This window comes from Felis catus, chromosome D4 (assembly GCF_018350175.1).
Source record: "Felis catus isolate Fca126 chromosome D4, F.catus_Fca126_mat1.0, whole genome shotgun sequence".
Classification (NCBI taxonomy): Eukaryota; Metazoa; Chordata; class Mammalia; order Carnivora; family Felidae; genus Felis; species Felis catus.
The window spans coordinates 25,830,396-25,854,608 of NC_058380.1; the positions used below are offsets into that span (position 1 = coordinate 25,830,396).

The 24,213-nt window shown below is 42.6% G+C and overlaps 1 protein-coding gene across 5 annotated transcripts in view; it reads left to right on the plus strand.

The window, feature by feature from the left end:
* NTRK2 (neurotrophic receptor tyrosine kinase 2) overlaps positions 1 to 24,213 on the plus strand; it is a 335,632-nt gene that overhangs the window by 40,202 nt on the left and 271,217 nt on the right. For all 5 annotated transcript variants that reach the window (XM_023242219.2, XM_023242218.2, XM_023242220.2 and 2 more), the window contains exons 6-9: positions 8,712 to 8,848; positions 9,356 to 9,488; positions 11,954 to 12,259; positions 23,801 to 23,836. In XM_023242219.2, coding sequence (XP_023097987.1) covers positions 8,712 to 8,848; positions 9,356 to 9,488; positions 11,954 to 12,259; positions 23,801 to 23,836 — 612 coding nt within the window. The remainder of the gene's footprint in view (positions 1 to 8,711; positions 8,849 to 9,355; positions 9,489 to 11,953; positions 12,260 to 23,800; positions 23,837 to 24,213) is intronic.

Sequence of the window (24,213 nt, forward strand, 5' to 3'; positions counted from 1 at the left end):
GAGATCAGAATGGGAAGCTTCGGTTGGGGGTTTAGTCATATGTTACTTTTCTTCATCATGGTTTCCTAGTTTGGGCTCTTTAAAGAGAAGTTGGATTGAGCAGTAGATTGACACTAGGCGGTTGGATTTAAATTGTTTCTGAAAGTCCATACTACAGGAATCAGAAATTGAGCTACTATCTTTAAGTTAGATAGATGTATTGTTTAGAGCTTGGATTTGTGGTCGGTTGGCTTTTCTTTCAGGTCTTGCCCTTTGCAGACTTTTAAAATATATCTGTTGTGTTTAATTACATCACAGTTTCATAGAGTTCAGCTTCACTTTTTTTTGTATGAAACTCTTAACTAAGTCCAAGAGTAATGCATAAGAGTATTGTATGATCTTGTGTGTTTGTTTCATCATTCTAAACCAATGATTCCCAGTAACTATGACTATTCCATTAATTTGCAACTGGTAACATTTTAATTTCAGTAAGAAAGAGCTACCGAGATTTCATTCATTCATAAGGTGGGCTTTCTTTAAAAACTTTCCCTTTTACTATTTCACCATCTAAGTATTGTATTAACAAACGCTCTACATTTTTAAAGCAAAAAATACACCCTCTGTGGTGTCTAATGTATCCATTGAACATAATAGGCATTTGATTAATGTTTGCTGAATTCATCAATTAATAAATGCATGAGCCACACATGTTCTATTAATGATCAGGCTGGACCCAATTTTTATATAATGGTATGGATATTTCAGTTAAGATAACTTAAGCATTTGTGTTATTCTAGCTGAATTATTCCATATTTTAGTATTTTGTAGTTCCCTTTGAAATTTCTGTCATCATCTCATTGTGAAAGTATCTCCCTTTCCTTCTTCTTAGTGATTAACTGAGCTTAGTAGGCGGGGCTGGGAAGTTTAATGGCCCTGTTACCATTAGCAGCATGGTCAAAATGTCTCACAGTATTTCTCTAACAGCCCCTCCTGCCGTGAACTACTGTAAATTTATTCATGCTGGGAAACACGTTGTGGTCTGTTTCTCCACTAGGTCCTTTTTAACCTTAGAAAAACTTTATTAATTGCAGCAACAATTTAACTTTATTAAAGGCAACAAAACACATGCATCTCAAGTCTCCACATTAATAAGAAAAAAAAAAAAAGGGTCACCACGCACACCGGTTCTGGAGACAGAGATGGAATCACACAAATTTTGTAGAAGGAATATTATTTTGTCCAGTCACTGTGCTGACTTAATAGAAGACCATCCCTGCTACTTTGTCGGTTGATCTTCAATGGTTAGTTTTGCAATGCAGTCTTTTCAATCATTTCCCCTCAGTAAGTGGGATTATTAAAGAACAGTATACTTTATGCTTTGATTATGATTTAAATCTCTGGAAGAGAGTTTCTTCAGGAAGTGTTAGCAGTGGATGGGACGCTCTAAGTAGATGGCAAATATGTTTAAGAAGGGCAATAGTCCTCTGGGTCATATCAAAACAATCCCTGCATCCATTTTACTAGGAGCTAGTTACCACAGAACATGCTAGTCCCACAGTGACTATAAGGTGGTAATTCACTTGATGGTTGGACTGCAGTTGACTGTATAAAACCCCCTTAATGGTCCCTTGGATTGAAATCAGTCCTGCCTTTGGTTTCCTTGTTACGTATAATGACAATTTCAATTTTCCCAACTTTTCCGACCTTGAAGCTTTCAATGTAGAGATTCCTTAAGACACACCAACAAAATATTATTTATGATGGTAAAAGTCAATTCACAGGTACCTGGAGAAGAAGGCTGGTTCCTTGAGGTAGATTGGTTTTACTTAACCAATAAGATTTACTTTTGGTTATTGCCCTGTGGTTTGTAGCATACGTCTGTTAAGCATATTCCTTCCTACAGAGTCCTTCATTGTTTTAAACCAGGAAAATAGACTGATAGCAATTCTGCTTTGTTAGATTATGGGAGATGAAAAGGAAATGCGATGTCAATACTCTGGAAGTTATATTGGTATAACACATTATTTTCTTACCATCTTAGCTGGATAGATTTTTTTTTTCTGAAAAGCATATAAAAAGTCTAGTTTATTACTTTGCTTTACTTTTACTTGGGATCAGGTTCTGTCTACTAAAATAAAGGCAACCACACAGTGGATTGTTGTTTTCCTTTATCTTTTTAGGATGGAAAATAAAGCTTTTTTTTTTTTTCTTTTCTGTCAGCTGCTGACACAGTTTTTGTGTTTAGAAGTTTCCTGGTTGCTGACTCTGTAATGACACAGCTCACAAGCATAGAAGCACCATTTCCATTTTGGGCCTGGAAAGTCACTTTGCTAATTTTCTGTCATTTTTGTAACTGGGTGTAAAGCAGCCACTTCTAAATAGGTCAGGCTCATTCTGGCTTCATTCCTGGTAGTGAAATCTATATGCTTAAGAGAGAGATTGGAAGATATGCCAACAAGAGACAAAGTGAGAGGAGAGGAGACACTAGACAAAATCATAATTTCCTTGAATATTTCATGCATGGAATGATGACCCAACACAGAATGAACAGAGCTCAGGACGACTAAAACAAGATGAGAAAGAATGTAATCCCTAACTTCAGGTGGCTGTTGAAAAATGAAACCCAAATCTGACCTATGCCACTTACTGCAAAGTTGAGTTAATGATTCAAAATGATTAGAGGTCAGTTTGCCTCACTTATTAGGAAGTGAGACCCTACTTATTTGTTTCTTCTTTTTTTTTAGTGATAGGTCACCTGCATTTATTCTTACCTAATATTTTATTAATAGTGAGCATTTCTTATCCATTAGGAATGGTGACAAAGGACTGGAGGGAATTTGCATACTTTATTTTTATTTATTTATTTTTTTTAATGTTTATTGTTGAGAGCAAGCATGAGTGGGGGAGGGGCAGAGAGAGAGGGGGACGGAGGATCTGAAGCAGGCTCTGCACTGACAGCTTCGCACAGCAGTGAATGCTACGTGGGGCTCGAACTCATGAGCCATGAGATCATGACCTGAGCTGAAGTCTGATGCTCTACTGACTGAGCCACCCAGGTGCCCCGGGAATCTGCATACTTTCAATTAGTGATCCTAGGAGCTGTAGTCAACACTCTGGAAGTGTGTGCTAATGGAAGGACACAGACGCATGGGAGAGCCCATTGAAGGAGGCTGTGTGTGTTGGTTAAGGCCATGGAGACAGATGAGGGTCAAGGCCAGCTCCCACTCATTAGCTATTTAGTTATGATACTTGATAAGCTTTAACTTCATTTGGAAATGGGGATACTAATGACTCCTGCTTTCAAGAGTTTTTAGGATGCCAAATAAGGTAATGTGGAAAATATTACAGACGAGGTCTAGCACACATTAAGTACTCAGTAAACATTAGCTGTTAAAGTTATTACGATCATCAATATGAACATTTAGCCTTAAATATATTTTACATCTAATATTTAGATATGCGTATCTCTTATATTTTGTGAAATTGCTGCAAATAAAAGCAAGAAAGCCACAACAAGATCCCACAGAGAAGTGGTGTACTCAAAAAAGCTGGGGAATATAAGATCAGTGGAAGTGAAATGATTCCTTTAGAGCAGGACTTCTGAGAGCTTTTAATGTGTGATGGGCACAGTGAACGTTCAGAGTTACAGAACAATACAGAGTTACAGTAGGCTCTTATTTTTTTTAAATCTTAGATATTCCACACCTCCCTCTTTAGCCCCCCACAGAACATCTCAAGGAGTCTGGATTCCACAGAACACATTCTGGGGAAAGTTCCATGGATGAGATGATTGCTCGGGCCCCTGCCAAATTTAAGAATAATAGTTGTAGACACAAAAACCTAGTGAGCAATTGTCCAGCCAACATCTATCATCTAAACAAACCCTTGCTACTCCAAGTATAGTCTGTGGAACAGAGAGTTTGCTAGAAATGTAGACTTTTAAAGCCCCCCAACCTAGACCTACTAGAAAGAAGCAGTGATTTTTTTTTAAATGTTTTTATTTATTTTTGAGACAGAAAGAGACAGAACATGAGCAGGGGAGGGGCAGAGAGAGAAGGAGACACAGAATCTGAAGCCAGGCTCCAGGCTCTGAGCTGTCAGCACAGAGCCCGGCGCGGGGCTCGAACTCAAGAACCGTGAGATCGTGACGCAAGCCGAAGTCAGATACTTAACCAACTGAGCCACCCAGGCGCCCCGAAAGAAGCAATGATTTCAATGAGATCTGCTGGTCATTTCACATACGCATTACAGTTTGGGAGGCCCCAGTCTCAAGAAAGTCAGCCTTTCCACGTTGCGGTTGGTGACTTTCTGCCGAGGTCTGCAGGCCGGTGTGTCCTTTCTGAACACATCCGCATCAAGAGACGCGGACACGGAGGTGGCTGTCGGCCTGGGCAGATGGTCATTTCTGATCTCCAGTCAGGTTTCTCCGAGTGCAAGAGGAAGGCACGTCTGCAGCTTCAATCAGGATCCCATGACAGTAGTGCTAGAAGCTGTTGGAAGCTTCGCTGAGCTTTGCTCTGTGCTTGTGCCGATTTCAAATCTTATTAAGCCAGGAAGTAGTGCCTGGCAAATGGTTTATCCTGCCTTGGCTGTTCATGCATCCCAATTCATTTTTATTGTGCTAATTAAGCCTCAAGTGATATTTCAAGTACAGATTGTTTTTTCCATTATTGAATCTTTGGCCAGCATATTAATGCTTTAGAATTAACGTGAGTCAGATGCTTACTCATTTGTGGAAGACTTTACATTTAAAAGATCTAGACTTGGCCAATTTTGCACAGATTCCTTTGGAGACTGCTATGACAGGGTGATACAATTTCTCTATAAATAAAGGAGACTCATTCTTCCTTCACAAATAGACACGTAATTATTTTTTAAATGAACTAAATTCTTAGGTTATGGATACATATTGGTATTTATGTTCTGTGTTAAAATGGATGTACTCAGTCTGCGAAGGAAGTACAGTGTAGTGGTGAAGATCTTGAACTTTGGGTTCATATCGCAGGTCTACAGGTACTTGGGCAATTTTGGAAGATGTATTTGACTTTTCCAGAACTCATATTCTTCATTAAGCAGATGAGGACAAATCCTTAACTCCATGATTCCTTGTAATGATTAAATAAAACAATCATTTAAAGTACTAGAGGGGCGCCTGGGTGGCCCAGTCGGTTGAGCATCAGACTCTTGATTTCAGTTCAGGTCATGATCTCACCGTCATCAGATCAAGCCCCGCATTGGGCTCTATGCTGACAGCACAGAGCCTGCTTGAGATTCTCTCCCTCTTTCTCTGCCCCTCCCCCCCAAAATAAATAAATTAATATTAAAAAATATAGTACTAGAAAAGAGTTTCTGGTTCAGTGAATGCCCAGTAAATACTACTACTATTATTGTAATTAAACAAACATTTTTAGAATTGTTAATCATATAAATTTAGGCTTAACCAAAAAAAAAAAAACTAAATTAAATTTTTTAGGAGAAATTAAGATTATGGCACAGCATTCTCTACTGAGAATCTCTATTTTAACCTTTTTTTTTTTTTTTTTTTCTGCTCAGGATTTCCAAACTATTACATGCATTTGTAAAAGGTAGGAAATTCATGTCATAGGTTTGTATTCAAGGTGCCAAAAGGGATGCCTCCAGGCTCTCTTGGTGGAGTCTGGCTGGTGGAAGAGGTCATACCTTGAGGACAGGCAGCAGGGCAGGCCCTGGCTCTGTGATCCCTCCAGAATCAATAGATAAATCTCGAAGTCCAAGAACATGGGAGAGGAATCAACAAGGCCCGGAAGGGTGTAAGCTGGAAAGCAGACGGATGAATAGAAACTGAAGTAAATGCTGAGAATGCTGATTACCGGGTTGGCAGCAGCAAAGGCTTGGGGACACTTGGTTTGGGATGCAGAGCTGGTACAAGGCTCAGAAAGAAGCAGGAATGCAGGGAGAACCAAACACAGGAGAGTGCTTCAAGTTCCTTGTAGAGCAGTTAAAGCCATTGTCATTCCATATGTTCCAACTGACTGCACCCCTCCCTCCACAGCAGAAAACTGGAGGTTTATTCTCTCTCTTTTTAGTGTTTATTTATTTTTGAGAGAGAGAGAGAGAGAGAGAGAGAGAGAGAGACAGAATCTGAAGCAGGCTGCAGGCTCTGAGCTGTCAGCACAGAGCGTGATGCAGGGCTTGAACTCATGAACTGCAAGGTCATAACTTGAGCTGAAGTTGAAAGCTTAACCAACTGAGCCACCCAGGTGCCCCGGGAAGTTTATTCGCTAAAGAGGATCAAACAAAGATTATCAGGAACTCCAGAAAGGGTTGAGGCTGTGAGAGCCATAGAGAAAATGATGGATTTACATACTGAATATTGATATTTCCATCCTTCTTCCTCTTCCGGGCAGGACACTGGTAGAGCATTATCTGAATAATGTGACCAGACCTTGTCCCAAAGTGATCTAATGATACTAAGGTCAGGTGGTATCCAGTTTAAGAAGCCCACTAATACTACTCTACAACGAAGCTGGCAGTTAAATGCACAATATGTCTCATACCTTGTTCTTAAAGATGTGTGAATGGCCAACAATACCCGCTGTTGGAGAAAAACTTATAATCAGAGAGACAAATACCAAACAAACAGATACAAAAAAAAAAAAAAAGTTGCGAGAAACAGTGTTGATGCGGAGAGAAGAAAAATTCAAAAGATTATTGACGTCTCAAAGAGATCAGGAGGTACCGCACCCGTGAAACAAAGACAGGGTGCCATAAAAATAGAAGACCATTCAGGAACAAAAGAGCCTCAGAAGCTAAGGGCACGACAGAGATTGAAAACCTCGGAGTATGAAACTCAGAGTATTAGGGGCCTTTTTGAAACCCTGTGAAAGATACAACATCGCTGTCTATTGGTTGCTGATAGGAAAGGTCCTGAAGAGGTCACGCAGGCCACTGACAGCCGGATCTTGTTGGGAAGTCCTTTGCCAGGGGTGGGGACACCCTGAGACCCACCCTGTATAAACCTTGCTCCAGTCCGGTTTCAGTAATAAAGAATAATGGCTTTGTCAGTGGGGATGGCATCGTAGGCGAGGGGTGTATGGCAGTTTTGTGAAGATAGTGGGTCAAATAGGGCAATTTAACGGCTCTTGAAGATGAATTGCCTTTTCTGACCTCTGGGTTACTCCTGAGTTAATGATGTGTCATAGGTCCTTGGGACACAGCTGTCGGGCTGAACGCAGTCCCAAGCAGAGTTTCTGATACCAAGTGCGGGACTAGCTTGACAGGCAGGACGTGACATATCCTTACACTCGCTGGGACGTGCCTTCATGCAGAAAATACTAGGAGTCCCATGTGGTTGAAAGCAGTGTAAACACCCACTAGGTGCGATAGTTTAATGAAGTGATAATGGCACCAATAACGAAAAGCTAGCTTTCGAAATGTGAAAGTATAGATCCACATGACTTGTTTTTTTTATCATATCGTGAAGTTTACAATAACCAGTTTTTCTTATGATATTTGGCTATGACTTCTATAGCTTCGGAACATTCTAATACTGTGATGGTCAGGCTTCGTGTCTGAAGAATGCTTTAAAACTATCTTTTTTTGGGGGCGCCTGGGTGGCGCAGTCGGTTAAGCGTCCGACTTCAGCCAGGTCACGATCTCGCGGTCCGTGAGTTTGAGTCCCGCGTCGGGCTCTGGGCTGATGGCTCGGGAGCCTGGAGCCTGCTTCCGATTCTGTGTCTCCCTCTCTCTCTGCCCCTCCCCCGTTCATGCTCTGTCTCTCTCTGTCCCAAAAATAAATAAACGTTGAAAAAAAAATTAAAAAAAAAAAAAAAACTATCTTTTTTTTTCCCCATAATCTGTTTCAAAATTGAGGTCTGGTAGTGAGGTTATGTTTATGAGTTACTTAATGTAAAAAATTGGTTTATCCAAAAAACATAGATGCCTTGCACCCTTTTGTTTTTGACTATAAAAAACTGGGTTATCGGGGCGCCTGGTGGCTCAGTCGAAGTGTCCAGCTCTTGATTTCGGCTCAGGTCATGATCTCACGGTTCCTGGGATCGAGTCCCTCATCGGGCTCTAGACTGACAGTGTGGAGCCTACTTGGAATTCTCTCTCTCTGCTCCTTCCCCCCACCTTGTGCTTGCTCTCTTTTCTCTCTCTCTCTCTCAAAAAATAAACATTAAAAAAAAAACTAGATTGGCAACTGTAGAACAGTGAAAGAGAAGACATAGTTTTATAAAGTAGTTTTCTTTAAAGTAAAAAGTTATTTTGCAGTAATAACATTTAAGTTTTTATTGATTTGAGAGAGAGAGAGTGAATGCGTGCATGCATGTGAGTGTGAGCAGGGGAGGAACAGAGAATGAGAGAGAGAGAGAGAGAGAGAGAATCCCAAACAGGCTCCATAGTGTCAGCATGGAGCCCAACGTGGAGCTCGAACCCACAAACTGTGGGATCATGACCTGAGCTGAAACCAAGAGTCGGACGCCAACTGACCAAGCCACCCAGGTGCTCCTGCAATAGTATTTTTAAGAAATGTGCAAAATTTGTTTACACATCTTATTACCTCATATTGTTTGGTTCACATTAAATTTGTAAAGCTTACCAACCTGGCACTTTTTCAGATCACCATAAATCAGTCTCAGAAAGTAAATAATTACCAGTTCTAAAGCATAAAGAGTTTTCAATTTGTTGCTATTTTGATAATGCATCGAACTATTTATATGTATCTCCATTTACTTTTTCTTGTTCCGCAGGTTTGCCATCAGCAAATTTGGCCGCACCTAACCTCACTGTGGAGGAGGGAAGGTCTATCACATTATCTTGCAGTGTCTCAGGCGATCCGGTTCCGAATTTGTACTGGGATGTCGGTAATCTGGTTTCCAAGCATATGGTAAGGCTTTTGTTTGGCTCTATGTTCAGAGAGAGATGACAGTGTCTCAGAACTTGAGATTGTATTAATCTAGTGATGATCGTTTAATATTTTATAGGGCCAGAAAGAGAAATTTACACTGTGTTTGAAGTACATTTACTTGCTATTTATTCTTTTAGTTAACAAAGACTAGTGCAGGTTTGCATTTTCGTTGTGTATACCTACTAGATTAGAGTCTCTGTGTCTCTGGTGAGCTTCTTGCGACCCTGTGAGCAAGGTGAGGGGCGCTCCTTGGGCTCTTTTCCCTTGGAGAAAGGTAGGTAAGAATTCAAAGATTAAATCAGCATTGCGCATTAAACCATTGTAATCTAGAGAAGTAGAATAGCTCCTGATTGGTTCCTTTGCCTGGCCCCAAACCTTTTCTAATGGTATAGATTTCTTTCTTTCGTTAGGGGGAGACACCCCATATCTTTTCACTTTGGCATCAGTTGTGATAAAGATTATTTTTGTCTGTTAATTCATTTGTAGAATGAAACGAGCCACACACAGGGCTCCTTAAGGATAACTAACATTTCATCTGATGACAGTGGAAAGCAGATCTCCTGTGTGGCAGAAAATCTTGTAGGAGAAGACCAAGATTCTGTCAACCTCACTGTACATTGTACGTAATCAGACCGGCCTATGTTTTTAATCGCAAACAATCGCGGACACACCTGCATTTGTCGTTGGGCACTGGGTGCTGCTGAAGTGTGTGAAAAAAAAGGGTGTGCTGTGTTCTGTGTGCAGTTTTTAAAGAGATACCAGCCTCTGTCACATGTTCTGTTTCTTCTCATCCCTCTTACTGGTGCATGTCTTTCTTTTAAGCTGCTTTTTTGATCTTAAACTTGTCCTCTTGTGCCTTCCTCCCCTTCCCCCCCCCAACCTTTTTTTTGGATAGAACATATTTTGAACTGGTTATCGTTCTCTTGTTAATAAGTTTTAGCTTAATTTCTGCCAAACCAGTTCCTAAAATTGTTTTCTCCATAAAAGCCATATGAAGATTTAAAGTTATACCACCTAAAGTATCAGGCTGGCTGTTCGCAAACACCCAATTGTGCCGTCGATGCAATAAAACCTCATTAGTTTGACATCAGGTTTCTGTGGGAAGGTTGGTGGTGTCCTGCTTAAGTTATTGAAAATTGTTATTACCCACAGAACATTTTTATTATTGTTTTAAATTTCTGTATACATTGCAACTAAGATACAGGACACTAATCCTTCTTCAGCATACGTGTGTTATTTCCCAGTGTTGTAAACAACACAATACATAGCTTCACATTCCAGATTGTGGCGTTTAGGGCGAACATGTATTTGGTACAAATCACATATACTTTGCACATTGTGCCAAATTCTGAGCTGGCGTGCTATAAATTAATGAGGCGTTACTGTATTTGGGTCAGGGTTTGGATGAGAGAAACACGAGTGTGCACGTGTGTGTGTGTATGAATACACATTATACACGCATAGACACATGGTATCGATACACTGGCTAAGGTTCACCCGTGGCGCACATTCAGTGTGTGATTGTTGGAGTGCGTGATTATGGTCATCAACTGTAAGTCCTTTGTCACTGTCAGTACTACCTCTGTGCCTAGTAGGTACTGGACTCATAATTTCTCATCATTTCGACCCACCCAGAAGCCTGAAATCAATGCTATCCCCAAACATACGCAACCAGCTTCCAACTTTATGTCCTTAAATCAACACCTCACCAAAAGCTCATTTGAGCATGGTGGAAGGAATATGTGGGCCCTGGGCTTGGGGGCCTGGGCTGGTGGGAGGAAGGTAAGTGTTGCCCCTACCCCACTGGGGTCCTTGTATTTGTAACACAGAACTACAAATAAGGATGTTCAAATTCAAAGTCCTCTCAGTTAATATCTGTGGTGTTCACCATGGTCTGAAGAATTGACCTTATCTATCACAATCTAGGTAAAGAATAGAAGGAATAAATGGTGAATAATTTTAACAACTGAGATAGGCTTGGTAGTGAGCCTGGTCAAAGTGTGTTTGTTAGCAAGTTGTGACTTTTCTCCCTCTTTGTGTGATGAACATGTACAACTAGGAAGCAGAGCAAGGACGGAAGGGCTGCGGGGTTAGGTGTCAGGAGACCCGGATCCTTGTTCCAGATCCGTCTCGCTCCCTAAAACTGACCAAGTCATTTACCCTCGCTGGACTTGGGTTTCCTCACCTGAAAAATGATGCTCTTAGGGCTCTGGAAGTATTTCCTAGTCCTTAATTGTATCATTATCAAAGTCAGACCACAATAAAATAAACAATTATGGGGGATTTTAAATACCCTCACTCAGGATAAGTACTCTGTTTAAAAATGCTACTTAAGTGTTTGTTTCCCCAAAGCGTAAAGTGCTTTATTTTTCAAGTTAAAGTGGTCTCTAGGTTGTTTGTCTAGGTTTGGACAGAACCCCAGACATTTAAAAAGGATCAAAACATTGACTTCTGAGATCCTAGCAAAAGTGCAGCGTACTGTCATGAAATGTGATACTTTTAAAGAGCATTTGCTATTGGCAATCAGTGAAAAGTACCAGCGGATCATACTTTATAATAATCAATCAGCATTGGCAGCAGCAGTCCCCGCCTTGGTCAGTTTGCTCCGTTTTAGATAAGCTGTGTGAGATCCGTGCTGCAGGCAAGATTTCCAAAGTCGTTTCATTATTTGTGTTGTTGAGTGAAGTGTTGTAGAAACAGTGGCCCTCAGCTTTCTGGTGATGAATCTACGTAATATCAAAGCATATGTATTAGAAACCAAAGTTGACTTCCAGTGAACCCTTTCTGCTGTCAGAAATCTCTGCGATCTGTTTGGAGCTGGTTCTCATACTGCGAAATTTGAAAAACGACTATGGTTCGTGGGTCTTAAGTATGAGGAAAAGAGTCTCTTTGAAGCTGTCTGTAGGGAGTTCGATCAGCCTTGATGGTGATTCGAAATATTGATGGATTCCAGAGTCGCTGGTCCTGTATTTTCTTAAACCAAACAGTTCGTTGAATAAGATCCCCCGCTGATGACACAGAAATCTGGAGATGGGGAGAATTCTGAGCTTTCTGATGCTATTAACTTTCTCTTTTTCAATTTAGTTGCTCCAACTATCACATTTCTCGAATCTCCAACCTCAGACCACCACTGGTGCATTCCATTCACTGTGAAAGGCAACCCCAAACCAGCTCTTCAGTGGTTCTATAATGGGGCGATACTGAATGAGTCCAAGTACATCTGTACTAAAATCCATGTTACCAATCACACGGAGTACCATGGCTGCCTCCAGCTGGATAATCCTACTCACATGAACAATGGGGACTACAAGTTAGTAGCCAAGAACGAGTATGGGAAGGATGAGAAACAGATTTCTGCTCACTTCATGGGCTGGCCTGGAATCGTAGATGGTGAGTACCTGATGCTTTTGTATCCGGGGAGAGGATAGGGTGTATCACTCAACTACTGACAACATCATGCCTTCAACAAACCACCTGCAAACCCAGGGGCTGAAAACACCATTATTTAGTCTTGCCTGTGGGTCAGCTGGGGTTTTGTTCCATATGTCTTTATTCTGGGGTGCAGGTGAAGAAATGGCAGCCACACAGGAGGTCTGCTTCTGAGTGGCAAGTGCCGATGGCAGGAGGGCAACTAGAAATAGGCAAAGCTTCTCAAGGCTCAGCTTCTGCAGTGGCACATGGTCTCTTCAGGCTATATGCCACTGGCCAAAGGAAGCCATAGGGCCACAGCCAAGTCCAGGGGCAGGGACTCATACTCCCAGGGAAGTGATGGGGCAGGGGGAATGAATCATTTTGGACAGTAGTCTGATGTGCACATTATTTTTATCTCAAGTGTTCAGTGACATTTTGTACCCATCATGGCAAAACTCATGCAAGATGTACGTAGGTGAACCGTGTTTGGTTGGCTCATGAACTACTGAAGATGTATTTTCTAGCCCCTTACCCGCTTGGAATTCAGAATCCTGCCCTCTCACCGTGGACGAGAAACCAGTTTCTTAGAATGTTTTGCCTACCTGGGCTGAGTGGTGTCATTCATTTATCAGATCCTGAATTGTTTTTCTAGGAGGTAATAGTTCCCATCTGACCAATGGTTTGGGATGCCGGCAGGCAAATTGCAATGTGAGCCCCAGCAACAGCAGGGACAGTTGCCGTGCATTCATCTGCTTCTGATGCTGTTGTCCGGTGGAGTATTCTTACTTGTTGGGTCTTGTTGCCCAGATACTGGATGACAGTGTGGAGGCCGAGGCCTGTTTGGACATTGGGACCTGTACATGAGTAGAATTCGCTGTAATAATTCTCAGTTCGTGAGGGCCACACAAAGATGGCTTGGCAGTGGGAAGGGAAGACAGCAGTTTGGCGGCCCGTGGGGCAGGGGCTGCGTGGGCAGCATGTGCTTGTGGGGCCCAGAGGGCAGTCCCACGGACAGAGATGATGCATACGGAGCCCCCTTCAGCAAGTAGTGAGAATGTAGTTAGTGCCCATTACATAATAAGTCTGTCATTACACTGGTGTGTATTAAATAGCTTTTTAAGTGCACAAACTTCCTTAGCATGTTCAAAATGTTATTTGAGTTATGTGAGTTTGATTTACAAACAGCCTTTCAGGAGCACATAAAACAAGCTGTGTTTGGATGCCTTACCCAGACACCCCTGGCAGTTGTCTTTTCCATTAAATCTTCCTCTTAATTGAGAGTTGAGCTGCTTGGCTACATTTGCTGTAGTAAATCTCTAGATTACTCTCTTTCTTCCTGTGTGTTTCGGGGAATACAGCCTTATCGTTAAATCCAGAGATTCTGCTTGGGGACACTTGCTTTATGTTTGTTTTTCAATAAACATTTTATTTATGAGTCATTTTCGATGCACAGAAAAGTTGCAAAGACAATACAGAGTCTTTGGACACCTCTCACCCAGTTGTTACTGTCGTCAACATCTCTCATTACCGTGGTATGTTTGTCAAAAGTAAGAAACCGACATTGGCATATTACTATTCACTAAACTTCAGACTTGATTTGAATTTTGCCAGCAGCTGCCTTTTGAAACCGTTGGGAGGTGAACTTGATTCAGGGTGAGGGTCTGGCATTGGAAAGTTTTAGAAGTGGTTTGTGTGCTTTGATATATATGCTCAGTTCTTCCAGGGGGAAGGCAGTAACTTCTATTTAACATAGAGGTTTGATGTATTTTTCTTTGGAACATTTCTGTATGGTGCCAGTCTTTGGTAGAGCTTAACTCTTCTCATCCATGTGGCCTCCTTTTTATGGATCACTTTTGTTAGTTTTAACTTCACTAATGATAGGAAAGAAGTGATTTCTGGTACAAGAATAACAGTGTCTCAAATACTCCCTTTAAAGGAAATCATCACTGACCAAAAATAAAAGTTGAGGTTAATTTTATTAAGATGTTTGTTCTCTCCTTCTTCTTGTTTGTTTACTTGTTTTGGTCAAGTCTTTAAAATAGAGATATCTGCTTTTAGAAATGATTTTTTTTCCTCTTTAAGTATTTACTCAAGGACCAGCTATCAGGGAGTAATAAATGGAATGGAAATAAAAGAGCCTTGGTCCAGGGTGATAGTGGATATAAATGGCCCTAGTGGGCCATAAACCAGTGTGACCAATTAGAGATTGACCTCACTTGGCTTGTGTTTTAGAATCTTTGGTATTTATGAGATTTGGAACCATAGCATACAGATAATGGCCTTTTAAAGAATTGCTTCCTTTCCCTCTTACCCTCCTTTAAAACTAAAGAAAAATAAACAAATAACAAATCTCTATATATTTCCCTGCCGGCCTAAAGTCTACAGGTTTAGGATGACAAGTCAAGTGTAGGTCTATATTCCTTCAGTATTTCAGTATTTCTGTTGTTGTCACATAGTAATTGGTAAGAAGTTTACTTTTTTACAAATCTTTTTGATAAGATGCTTCAGCTACGGTTTTTCTTTCTTTCTTTTTTTTTTTTGGATGAGTTGCTTTTCTCTTTCTTTTCTTTTTCTATTTTGTTTTTTGCATTGCAAGTTAACTGGCTTATGAGGAAGCTGGCAGCCTGGGATCAGTGAAGTAGGGTTACTCTTCCATATGCAGCCAGGAGAATTAAAATGGCAGCTCAGCTCAGAACTGGGACTTTTGTGGAGTAGTCACCTTGCAAAGGAATTCACTGTCTGTTTGTAGATAGAAAGTGAAGAGAGTTGAAAGAAATTGAAACAGAAATAAAAACAAAGAGGGGCACCTGGATGGCTCAGTCGGTTGAGCATCCAACTCTCAATACCGGCTCAGGTCATGATCTCACGGTCATGAGTTAGAGCCATGTCGGGCTCTGCGCTGACAGCACGGTGGCTGCTTGGAATGCTCTTCCTCCCTCTCTGCCCCTCTCCCACTCTCTCTCCCTCAAAATAAATAAATAAACAAAAAAAAAAAAGAGAGAGAGAAAGACAAAGAAAAAAAGTCCCTAAAGCAAAAAGTTGGTGAGCTTTTTGGTGAAGAATGGAGTTACAGCCCCGATTGCCTTTATTACTGCCTGCAATGGAAACCGTGGATGCGGTGGGAGACACTCTCCTGCTTTCTGCGTGGAGAAAGGATGGGCAGAGAGACCTGGAGCCAGCATCAGCCAGGTCAAGAGGGTGCCACCCACAGGGTGTGAGGCCGTCGGTAAAGATCGCCCTACAGTGTCTCTCCAGAGTGCCGGGACCTTGCAGACTCCGATACCAGACCCAGCCAGGGTGCTAACGAGGAAGGACAGGTGTTCTCAGACCTTCGGGTATCAGCAGGGCCCCAGACACAAAGCCGGTGCCTTCCCATCTGTTCATCACTGGCAACCTGGCCAGTGACTGAGAAAGGGAGGAAAGACTTTCCCAAACTCCAGACACCAGATTGATCATTTTGGATCCCACGGTTAGAAGTGAACTCCGCTCAGGTCAGTTTTGGGTTACGTTTAAAGCACAAAACTCAACTTGTAGTTTCCAAATGAAATTTAGGGAACGATAGCGTTTATCTTTTCCAGCACGCTGAGGAACGTGGCTTGTAACAATCAAATTAATTTTATTTCGTTTTTATTTTCCATTGTCCCTGGAACATTTATTTGTTCACTAAGAATAATCCTTTCTGGCTCCTGAACACTAGGGCCCGGCTCCCTGTTGTGCATTAGAATCAGCTGGGGAGCTTTAATTGTGATTTCATTATTTAACACACATTTCTAGGGCCCACCTCCAGTCATTCTGATTCAGTGGCTCCCGGACGAGGCTCAGGCTTTCACATTTTCTGTTTTTAAGATCCTCCGTGACTCCAGTGTGCAACCAAAGGTGAAAATGGTCTGGATGAGAGCCCTGACCCAAGTGAGATTTTTCTGCTCGTTGTTGAGTAACAGACAATCCTTTGGTCACTTTAGATTGCAGGCAAAAATCTCAATTGAGAAATAGCATGTCCTCTCTGAGTTAGAAGTCAAAACTCTGGACTTGAGTTAAGTCCAGTCCAGGCCAGCACGATGTGTGTGTGGCCAGGGGTGGGGGTGGGGTGGGGGGTGAGGGGGTGGGGAGGCGGGGATGGGGTGCGGGAGGGAGATTGCAGAGCTGGCCAAGCAGAGTTCAGGCCCTCTGTTACCTGAGTAGAAGGGAGTGGGCACGGGGGACAGGTGGCAGGCAGGTGTGCTCAGGGTGTGTGTTCAGTGCTGATTCACAGACCTTCCTGGATCTTTTTGTGGGATCTTGGTGATTCCTGTCTCTGCGGGCCTCTCTCCAGAGAGTCCGTGACAGGAAGCAAACATGTCTCTATTCCAGCTGGTGGAAGCGTCTCCTTCCTCAGAACCCAGGAACGCAGCTTCGTGCTGCTGAGATCCCTCTGCTCCTCCAGGGGGCTGTTGTCAGGACAGACATTCTCTCACGCCACCTCTGTCTGGTCCACGGGGAGCCCTCGTGGTCCCTCGTCTTGACACCTCCGGCCGTATAGGTTGAACGCAAATGCCACCTGCATCCTGCCTCCATTGGTTGCTTTCACCTTCTCTGGTAGGAGGCAGGTACTTGGCCTCAGAGCCTTCTGCCTGCAGGGAACCCGGTTTGGGTTCTCAGAGTGCTGTGGTGGAGGCCCCGTGGCTATGTGGAAACTTCTGTGTAAGTCCTGAATGAGCACCTTCTGTCTTCTTTGGGACCTCAAAAGTCTCAGTGTGAAGCAGAGGTTTCAAAGGACATGGGTCCAGCTTTCATTCATCTCCTTTGTGAGTTCTGCAGTGTTATTCTCTCTTTAGTGGGCACTGAGCAGATCACTAACAACGTACCCATTCCTCACTTCGCTTTGTGTTTGTCCTCTGCGGCCATTAGGGAGAAACTTTCTACCCAGAACTGCTTTTCTCTCAGCACTGCTTTGTCCTCCCTTACCCAGAGGCTCAGGCTTGCCCAGAGAAGACCTCAAGACTGCCACTTGACTACACGAACTTTCTAGACTTGGCGCTCTAAGGAGAAAACTAAGCCACAGTTTGGTTCCTGGAGAGGGTAGGAAAATGTAAGCTCCTTCTGGTGTCCAAGTTCCTTCCCCCTCAGAGGTATGCCACGGGGACAAGACGTCTCCTGCCCTCACCCCTAATGTTTATCGCGGTCACTGCCAGAGAGTACCCACCCCCCTCGGTGTTTGGGTATCTAGCTATTTTTTAGGTTTGCTTTATGTTTCATTGTAAAATGGCCATCTTCTATGCCCACTGAGGTCTTTTGACTTCAGTCAAACTTCTCACGGAGTTATAAATCAGGGCTTCTCAGACTTCAGTGAGCATACAGCTCTCCTGGAGATCCTGCTAAAACACAGATTCTGATCTCAGGAATTTGGGGAAGGGTCTCAGATTTTGTATTTCTGACCACCCCCCAACTGATGCTGCAGGTCCCAGACCACACTTTGCCTAGTGAGGGGGGTTCCCTTCTGCCCTGCGGAACCTGGGGGAAACCACTGGAAGGACCGCATAGGCATCTGCCAAGATGGCTGTACTGACTCCTTGTGGATATCGATGAGTAATAATGATAAAAATACAGAAGAGTTTGTGCACAGAGATGCACTCTAATTGGGTTTGGCAAAAGGTAGGATGAACTCAATGTGTTGGCTTCAGGAGGCTTAGGGAGACTGGATAAAGGAGAAACCTGGTGTGGCACTCACAGAGGGAAGGCGGGACTCTCTGGGGAGTCTCCCAAAATTCTGCTGTATCCTAGTTAGCCAATAGGACAGAAATAAGACTTACCTAAGATGAAATTGATCCACTACATGGCTGTCCTTGGAAAAGCCTTCTCGGGAACACGAAGGTGTGCATGGAGACTGGGTGAAGGTTAGAAGTGGTGAGTGTGTGTTTTCAAGTAGAACTATGACCAGAAATTAATGGCAGAGAGATCGCTTGTGAGTGTCACCAGGAAGAAATGTGGGGCCTTCGCCAGCGTCTTGGGATCAGCCGGCATGAGTTTCAAGAATTTTCAAGGTCGGCTATTTCCATCATCGTGAACACGTTGATTGTTCAAGGGTAGATTCTTTTATCGAAATCTCCCCCGAGTGATTAATACTTTAGGCTTGGCACAAACCTAGCCCGAGCACTGGGTGATAAAATACCCGTGCTCTCAGGCTTCCCATTCTTCAGGCAGTACATAAAGAGTGTCTCTGTGGCCCACTCATTCAGGAAGAATGTCACAGCTCAAGAATGCTCATTCACACAAGCAGTGGGAGTGAGTGACTTATGCTTCCTAATTCGGGAGCACTTGCCTCCTATGCACAGTGTGCGTCGGGAGCAAACTATAAATATTGGAAGATTTTTCCCCACAGCTTCTCATTCGTGCTGTTTTATCAAGAGATTCATGACGTCTGGATGAACTGGAGCTCTCTGCAGTACTTAGAGTTGCCCCCAAACTGGCAGATTTAGATTTGGTGTACTTGGGCCAAAGAATGTAGGGAGAGGAAATTTCTCTAAATGGTACACTTTAAGAAAGTATAAAGCCCCCCCACGACTCGCTCTCTGGCCCTTTGTCGGGACCTGTTTCTTGTCCTGGGAGCGGAAGGAAAGGAAAGTTTGACCTGCTTTTCTGTCTTAAATAACCAAGAAGACTATGGTTTGGCTATAGGCTCTTAATAATCGTGATAATTAAGATTTATACTTAAATAGTTCTTTAGGTCTCAAGAGTACTAACGTTAATTAATTATGCTTCCCAAAGCTCCTGACGGGTTGCCAGAGCCAATGCTGTTATCCTCTCCTGAGGTATGGAACATTCCTTTGTCACAGGAAAAGTGAAGAGACCCCCTGATGCTGCATAGCACGTTAGTGGTTCAGCCAAAAATGAAACCCGGACATCCGAACCCCTAGTGTGTTGGGGCCCTGCCGTTCAGAAAAGGAAGAGGAGAGGTATCTGGAAGTCAGAAGGAGGGACTTCCACGAGTTAGACAACACTGTTGACAAACCAAGGACGGGACGGTTGATTTGAAAAGAACGAATCATTTGCTATTTCTTTATCATATGGAATTCTTTGAAATATTTTTCACGATCACACTAAGCAGAGTCTGAAAATAGATTTGAGAGAGAAGTCTTTTTTTTTTTTTTTTAAGACATTAGAGAGAAACTGAACGCTGAAAGGAAGGAAACAGATGTGTCTCCTGGCCTCCATCATTACTTTCATCTTTGCAGTGGGATGGAAAGGGAAGCCTACCTGCCCTTCCACAATTTTTCTTTATCCTACATGTGTGCTTTTCCTTTAATAGTGGAGTCTTAACAGTTAAAAAAGCCGTGGAGTTTTACTCATAAAGACTTACATGGAGTCAGAAGATTTACTCATGAGCTAAAACAGATTAGAATATAGAAGCTCCAAAGCCCTCTCTTTAAAAGCAGTTTAGCATGGAGGATGGTGAGGGGCTTTGGTTTGATATTGTTGGGGAGAAAGTGACAGTATCATCCATGCTTAGAAACCTTTAACGTCCCTGAGGTCTGTCTTGTGGAGGTGCAGACATCACACGCGCCATCTGGAGCTCTGTCTGGAGTGCGAGTGGCCACAGGACAGTCCCCAGGGTTTTCACTGGGAGTGCTTCGGGCTGCACCTGTTAGTAGTGGTCCCCAAATCCTGACAACATGCCTTAGGTCAAGGGCCAAGCACAAATGAGTGTAGCGTCTGCCGACGCTCCACAAACTCTTCAGCAAATGGACTTGGAACATGAGACAAGCAACCATTTGTGCCTGGCGTGCACTTTCTTTGGGCTGGGGAGTAGCTGCTGTTTCCACACTGGAGCCAGCCGGGTGGGGGGGGGGGGCGGGGGTAGAAAGTGGCCCGCTACTTGTCTGGAATGGAGTGGGGTTGATGGAGTCCCTGAGTTTCCTTATTTATTTATTTATTTATTTATTTATTTATTTATTTATTTTTTCTGGAAATGCCCATATTTTATTCCGGTGGTTTTCAACATGAAGCTTTAGGGCTTAATGCCGCCTCCTGCTGCCTAAATCTGAGATTTCTTGCTTGACGAGCTACGGGGATGGTATTCAAGGAAGCAGAACTCTGCTCAAATGCCCTGTGTAAGCAAGCACATTACTCATTCACCAGTCATTCACTCTCTCTGGGCCAGCTTTTGTTTGCCTTTCCTCGTCCACCTTTTAGTCCTGAATATCTCAAACAGGCATTTTTACCCTTATACATAATGATATATAATGAACATATGTAAGCCACTTAGAAATTAGACTTAAACATGGCAGGATATTTTCCCAATATGACCATTGCCAGAAGTCTAAGAAAGAAGCGGTGACTTTGTCCCATGTCTGCATTTAACATCATGTTAACAACTGCCCTACAATTGGAGTATAAACATGACGGGAGGTTAACTTGACTGAGAAGTTGCTAGAAGCAAAATTCTGTGTTTGATGAGCTGGGATTAGCTGGAGTGCCGTGACCCTTGTTTTTCATAAACTTTAGGTCTGTGTATCTTCCCAGGCACCGGCTTCTTAAACCTTTGTACACAGAGACATTTCTTTATTGTAGCGAGTGGACCTTCATCGGACACAGTATGGTATGGTTGGCGGGGCGGTGGGGGGGGGTGGTGGAGGGGGAACACCTTATTGTTCCTCCCACATTGTCTTCCCGTGAGTTTTGTAATCTTGCGCTAAATTTGAGTATTCCTGACAATGAAAGGAAAGTGACAGTACTTCTCATACATCTTGAAAAAATGAAGTTAGGAAAATATAGTAGTCTTCTGACAGTGTAGATGTGACCTAACGGTTTTACTGGTGAACTTGGTAGGAAAGGCATCCACCGATATGAATTCTAAGTCTGGAAAAAGATCAGTTTTCCAGGTTATGGGCTAACCTGTTTAGTTTTGAGCCCACCCCAGATCCTTTTTCTATACCTGATATCTGCTGCCTTGACTTGGTCTGATGTTCTGGATGTTCCTGGGGGCCTTGCGTGAGTAATAGGGGGGTTCCCTTTCTCTGACAAGGCTGATTACACCTGTATATCAGTGACAGTCCCTGCAGCCCTTCCAATGTGTGGTCTACATAAATCTGACTCTGAATCCTCAGTCTTTTTACTTTCTTACGGGATTGCATGTGTAAAGGAAGGTGGTCTCTGTGGGGTCCCTGAGAACCTGAGGACAAATCGGGGTGACTGACTACTCCTAGTTTTTACACCAAAAGTCCTATGTCTGGGGAAAGCCCCCATTCTTGGACAAACTATGTCCTCAGTCTCAGAGAGTCTGAGATGGTGGGTCAACGTAGTACAAATGAAAGTCTGTATACTTGCATTCAATAACTTTAAAAATATGAGTCAAGTTAATGAATTGCTAAATCAAATAGGTTCTATCTATCTACCTTGGAAAATACATGTTTATAATGACCTGGAAGGGTAGGTTTGAGGATCAAATTCTCCCTGATTCTTGGACTTCCATGCTGGAACATAGTGGTTTTGGTAGAGCTGGTTCCTGGTCATAGCCCCTGCCCTGTGCCTCCGACTGTATGGTGAGAGGTAGATGAGAGGCAAAGAGGGTGCATATGGACACCTCAGCTCACCTGCCCTTGCTCGGCCCTCACCCCTCTCCTGGGTCTTGGGTCAGAAGGTGCTCAGACTGATGGTGTGGCCACCTGTGGGCCGACAGATGCGGGGAAAAAGCTAGCTAGTCCTAGGAAGTGTGTGTGTGTGTGTGGTGTGTGGGGAAGGAAATCTGGGTCCTGGGTCCTGAAGTGAGGTCTAGAAGGCGAGTGTAGACTCTGGTGGACAGGTACCCTTGCAGGTGCAGACCTGTATATTGAGGGCACAGAGTGGGATCTTCTTAAGTAATGGATTACCGAGAAGTTCAAAGAATGACTTGCTCACTTGGGATTACATAACCTTTCCTTCAGTAGGGGTATGCAATAGTCACAGCATAGGACACCCTTTGTTCCCAGGACTTTGCAAAGGGAAAGGATTTCTGCAGGTGGGTGGGTGCCCTGCATATGACATCACCAGGGCTACCACTGGGATTTTATGCTGCTTTATCCACCGAATTATCCCTCAAATTGCAAGGCAGCCTTCAAGGCCCTTCTCAGGAAGAGCATATCCACTACAAACAATTCTGACAATATATATTAACAAATTGTAACTCAAGACTACTTTGAAGTGGTGTTGAAATCTGGAATCGATGACTTTGCATGTATTGACGCAGGGCCAACTCATATGTGGCACTGGTTGTGCGCTGCACAATTTCGGTTCACATAGAGTACAGTCTAAATGGCGCCCCCTAGAGTCATACCAAGCATGGAATGCTCAGCAGTACGTAGCATTCCTGACTTGACGTGCACAACCATCTACTTAGTGTTTCCCCTGCTAAACTATAGATTCTGTGAGTTTAACTGTATTGAAATTCTGATTTGAATGTTAGGGCCGTGTTTATCTGGTTCTTCATTTAGACAAACTTATGATTATTTCCTAGCGAATACACGAACAGAAAATTGGCTTAAGTTCCCCTTTATCTGAAATGATACTTTTCTGCTAAGGGTTTAGAAATGAAATGAGACCTGAATAAGCTTTATAGTTTACAAGTAAGTACGTGAAGGCTAAAAGGAGAGGAAATAGAATTGGAAATTTATTTCCTAATCACGTAAAGGTTGTATCAAGTTTTAATTTTATTTCCAAGTAGGCTTTCATGTAGAGACCCAGTTCGTTCTGATTGGAGAGTAAGGAACAGCTGGTTTTGTCACCAGTTCCTGTTGATGTAGATTTAAAAAAAAATCAACACGTTTTTGCAAATTTTCACGGGAATATTTTAAAACTGAGTATTCCTATCGTCTTGGTACCTAAAGAATCTACCCCCCACCCCCAAATTAAGTGGCTATGCTTTTGCATTTGTCCCTGACATAACAAACGTAACGTTTATTTGTGATCTCTTACACATAAATCATTTCAATAGAGAAAGTATATATATTTTTCTGTGTTATATTAAAGGCAAAGAAAAGGTTTATTTATTAAGCCTTGGCAACCCCCTCCCCCCCCCCCAACACCAAGTAGAGAGCAAAACCGTGCATTAGTATCATTATTTCAGGCTGGTTAATAACATGTTTGTGAAAGCAAATAGACCTTCCAAAATACACTTTGCAAGTAACACCCAAACCACCAGAGGGTTTATCTTTTGTTGTTGAACATGGTGTGGAGATGGTCTGTCTCTGGAATGAAAAAAAGTACCAGAAATGCAGTTAAAATGGCCAATGGTATAATAGAAATGGTCATAACGCATTGATCGCTGAAGTTTGTCCAGCTATAGTGATTTCTTTTCTTTGCTTGTTTTGAAGGGATGGGGGCTTTGGGGACTGGGGAGGGAAACAGCTAACAAGGAGCAAACCAAGAGTTTCAGGTTTTGTGTACCCATCCTATAAAACAACCTATTCAACTAAAATCCTCGATATATATTTAACCCATTTTAGTGGGTATACTTAGTATTAACTCTGAATGCATACTTACGAATCTTTGCTTTGTTTTGCCTTTTAGGTGCCAACCCAAATTATCCTGATGTAATTTATGAAGGTAGCTATCCTGTTGTCTTTATTTTGTATTTGTTTCAAAATGTTTGTCTGAGATGAAATGAATCAACTAAAAGAGGACCTTTAAGCTCAGTTAAATATACACTTCAAGCATTACATAGGCCACAATATTTCAAAAATCATTCAATATTGATGGCTGTTTTCCCTTGGTATTTACAGTGCTTGTAAATAGCATTTTCTCTCTCATGCTCTGTTCTTGGAAGTAGTGAATCCATTCCCCTGTAACAGACATTTTGTTTCTATAATTGGGAACTAATTACCTGTTTAAAAGCCATGACTACCAAGAAAAGGGAGGTGTATCAGTTTCTGGCTCTGACAGTAAACCCAATTCAGAATTGTGTTTCTTGTATAATAAGGAAG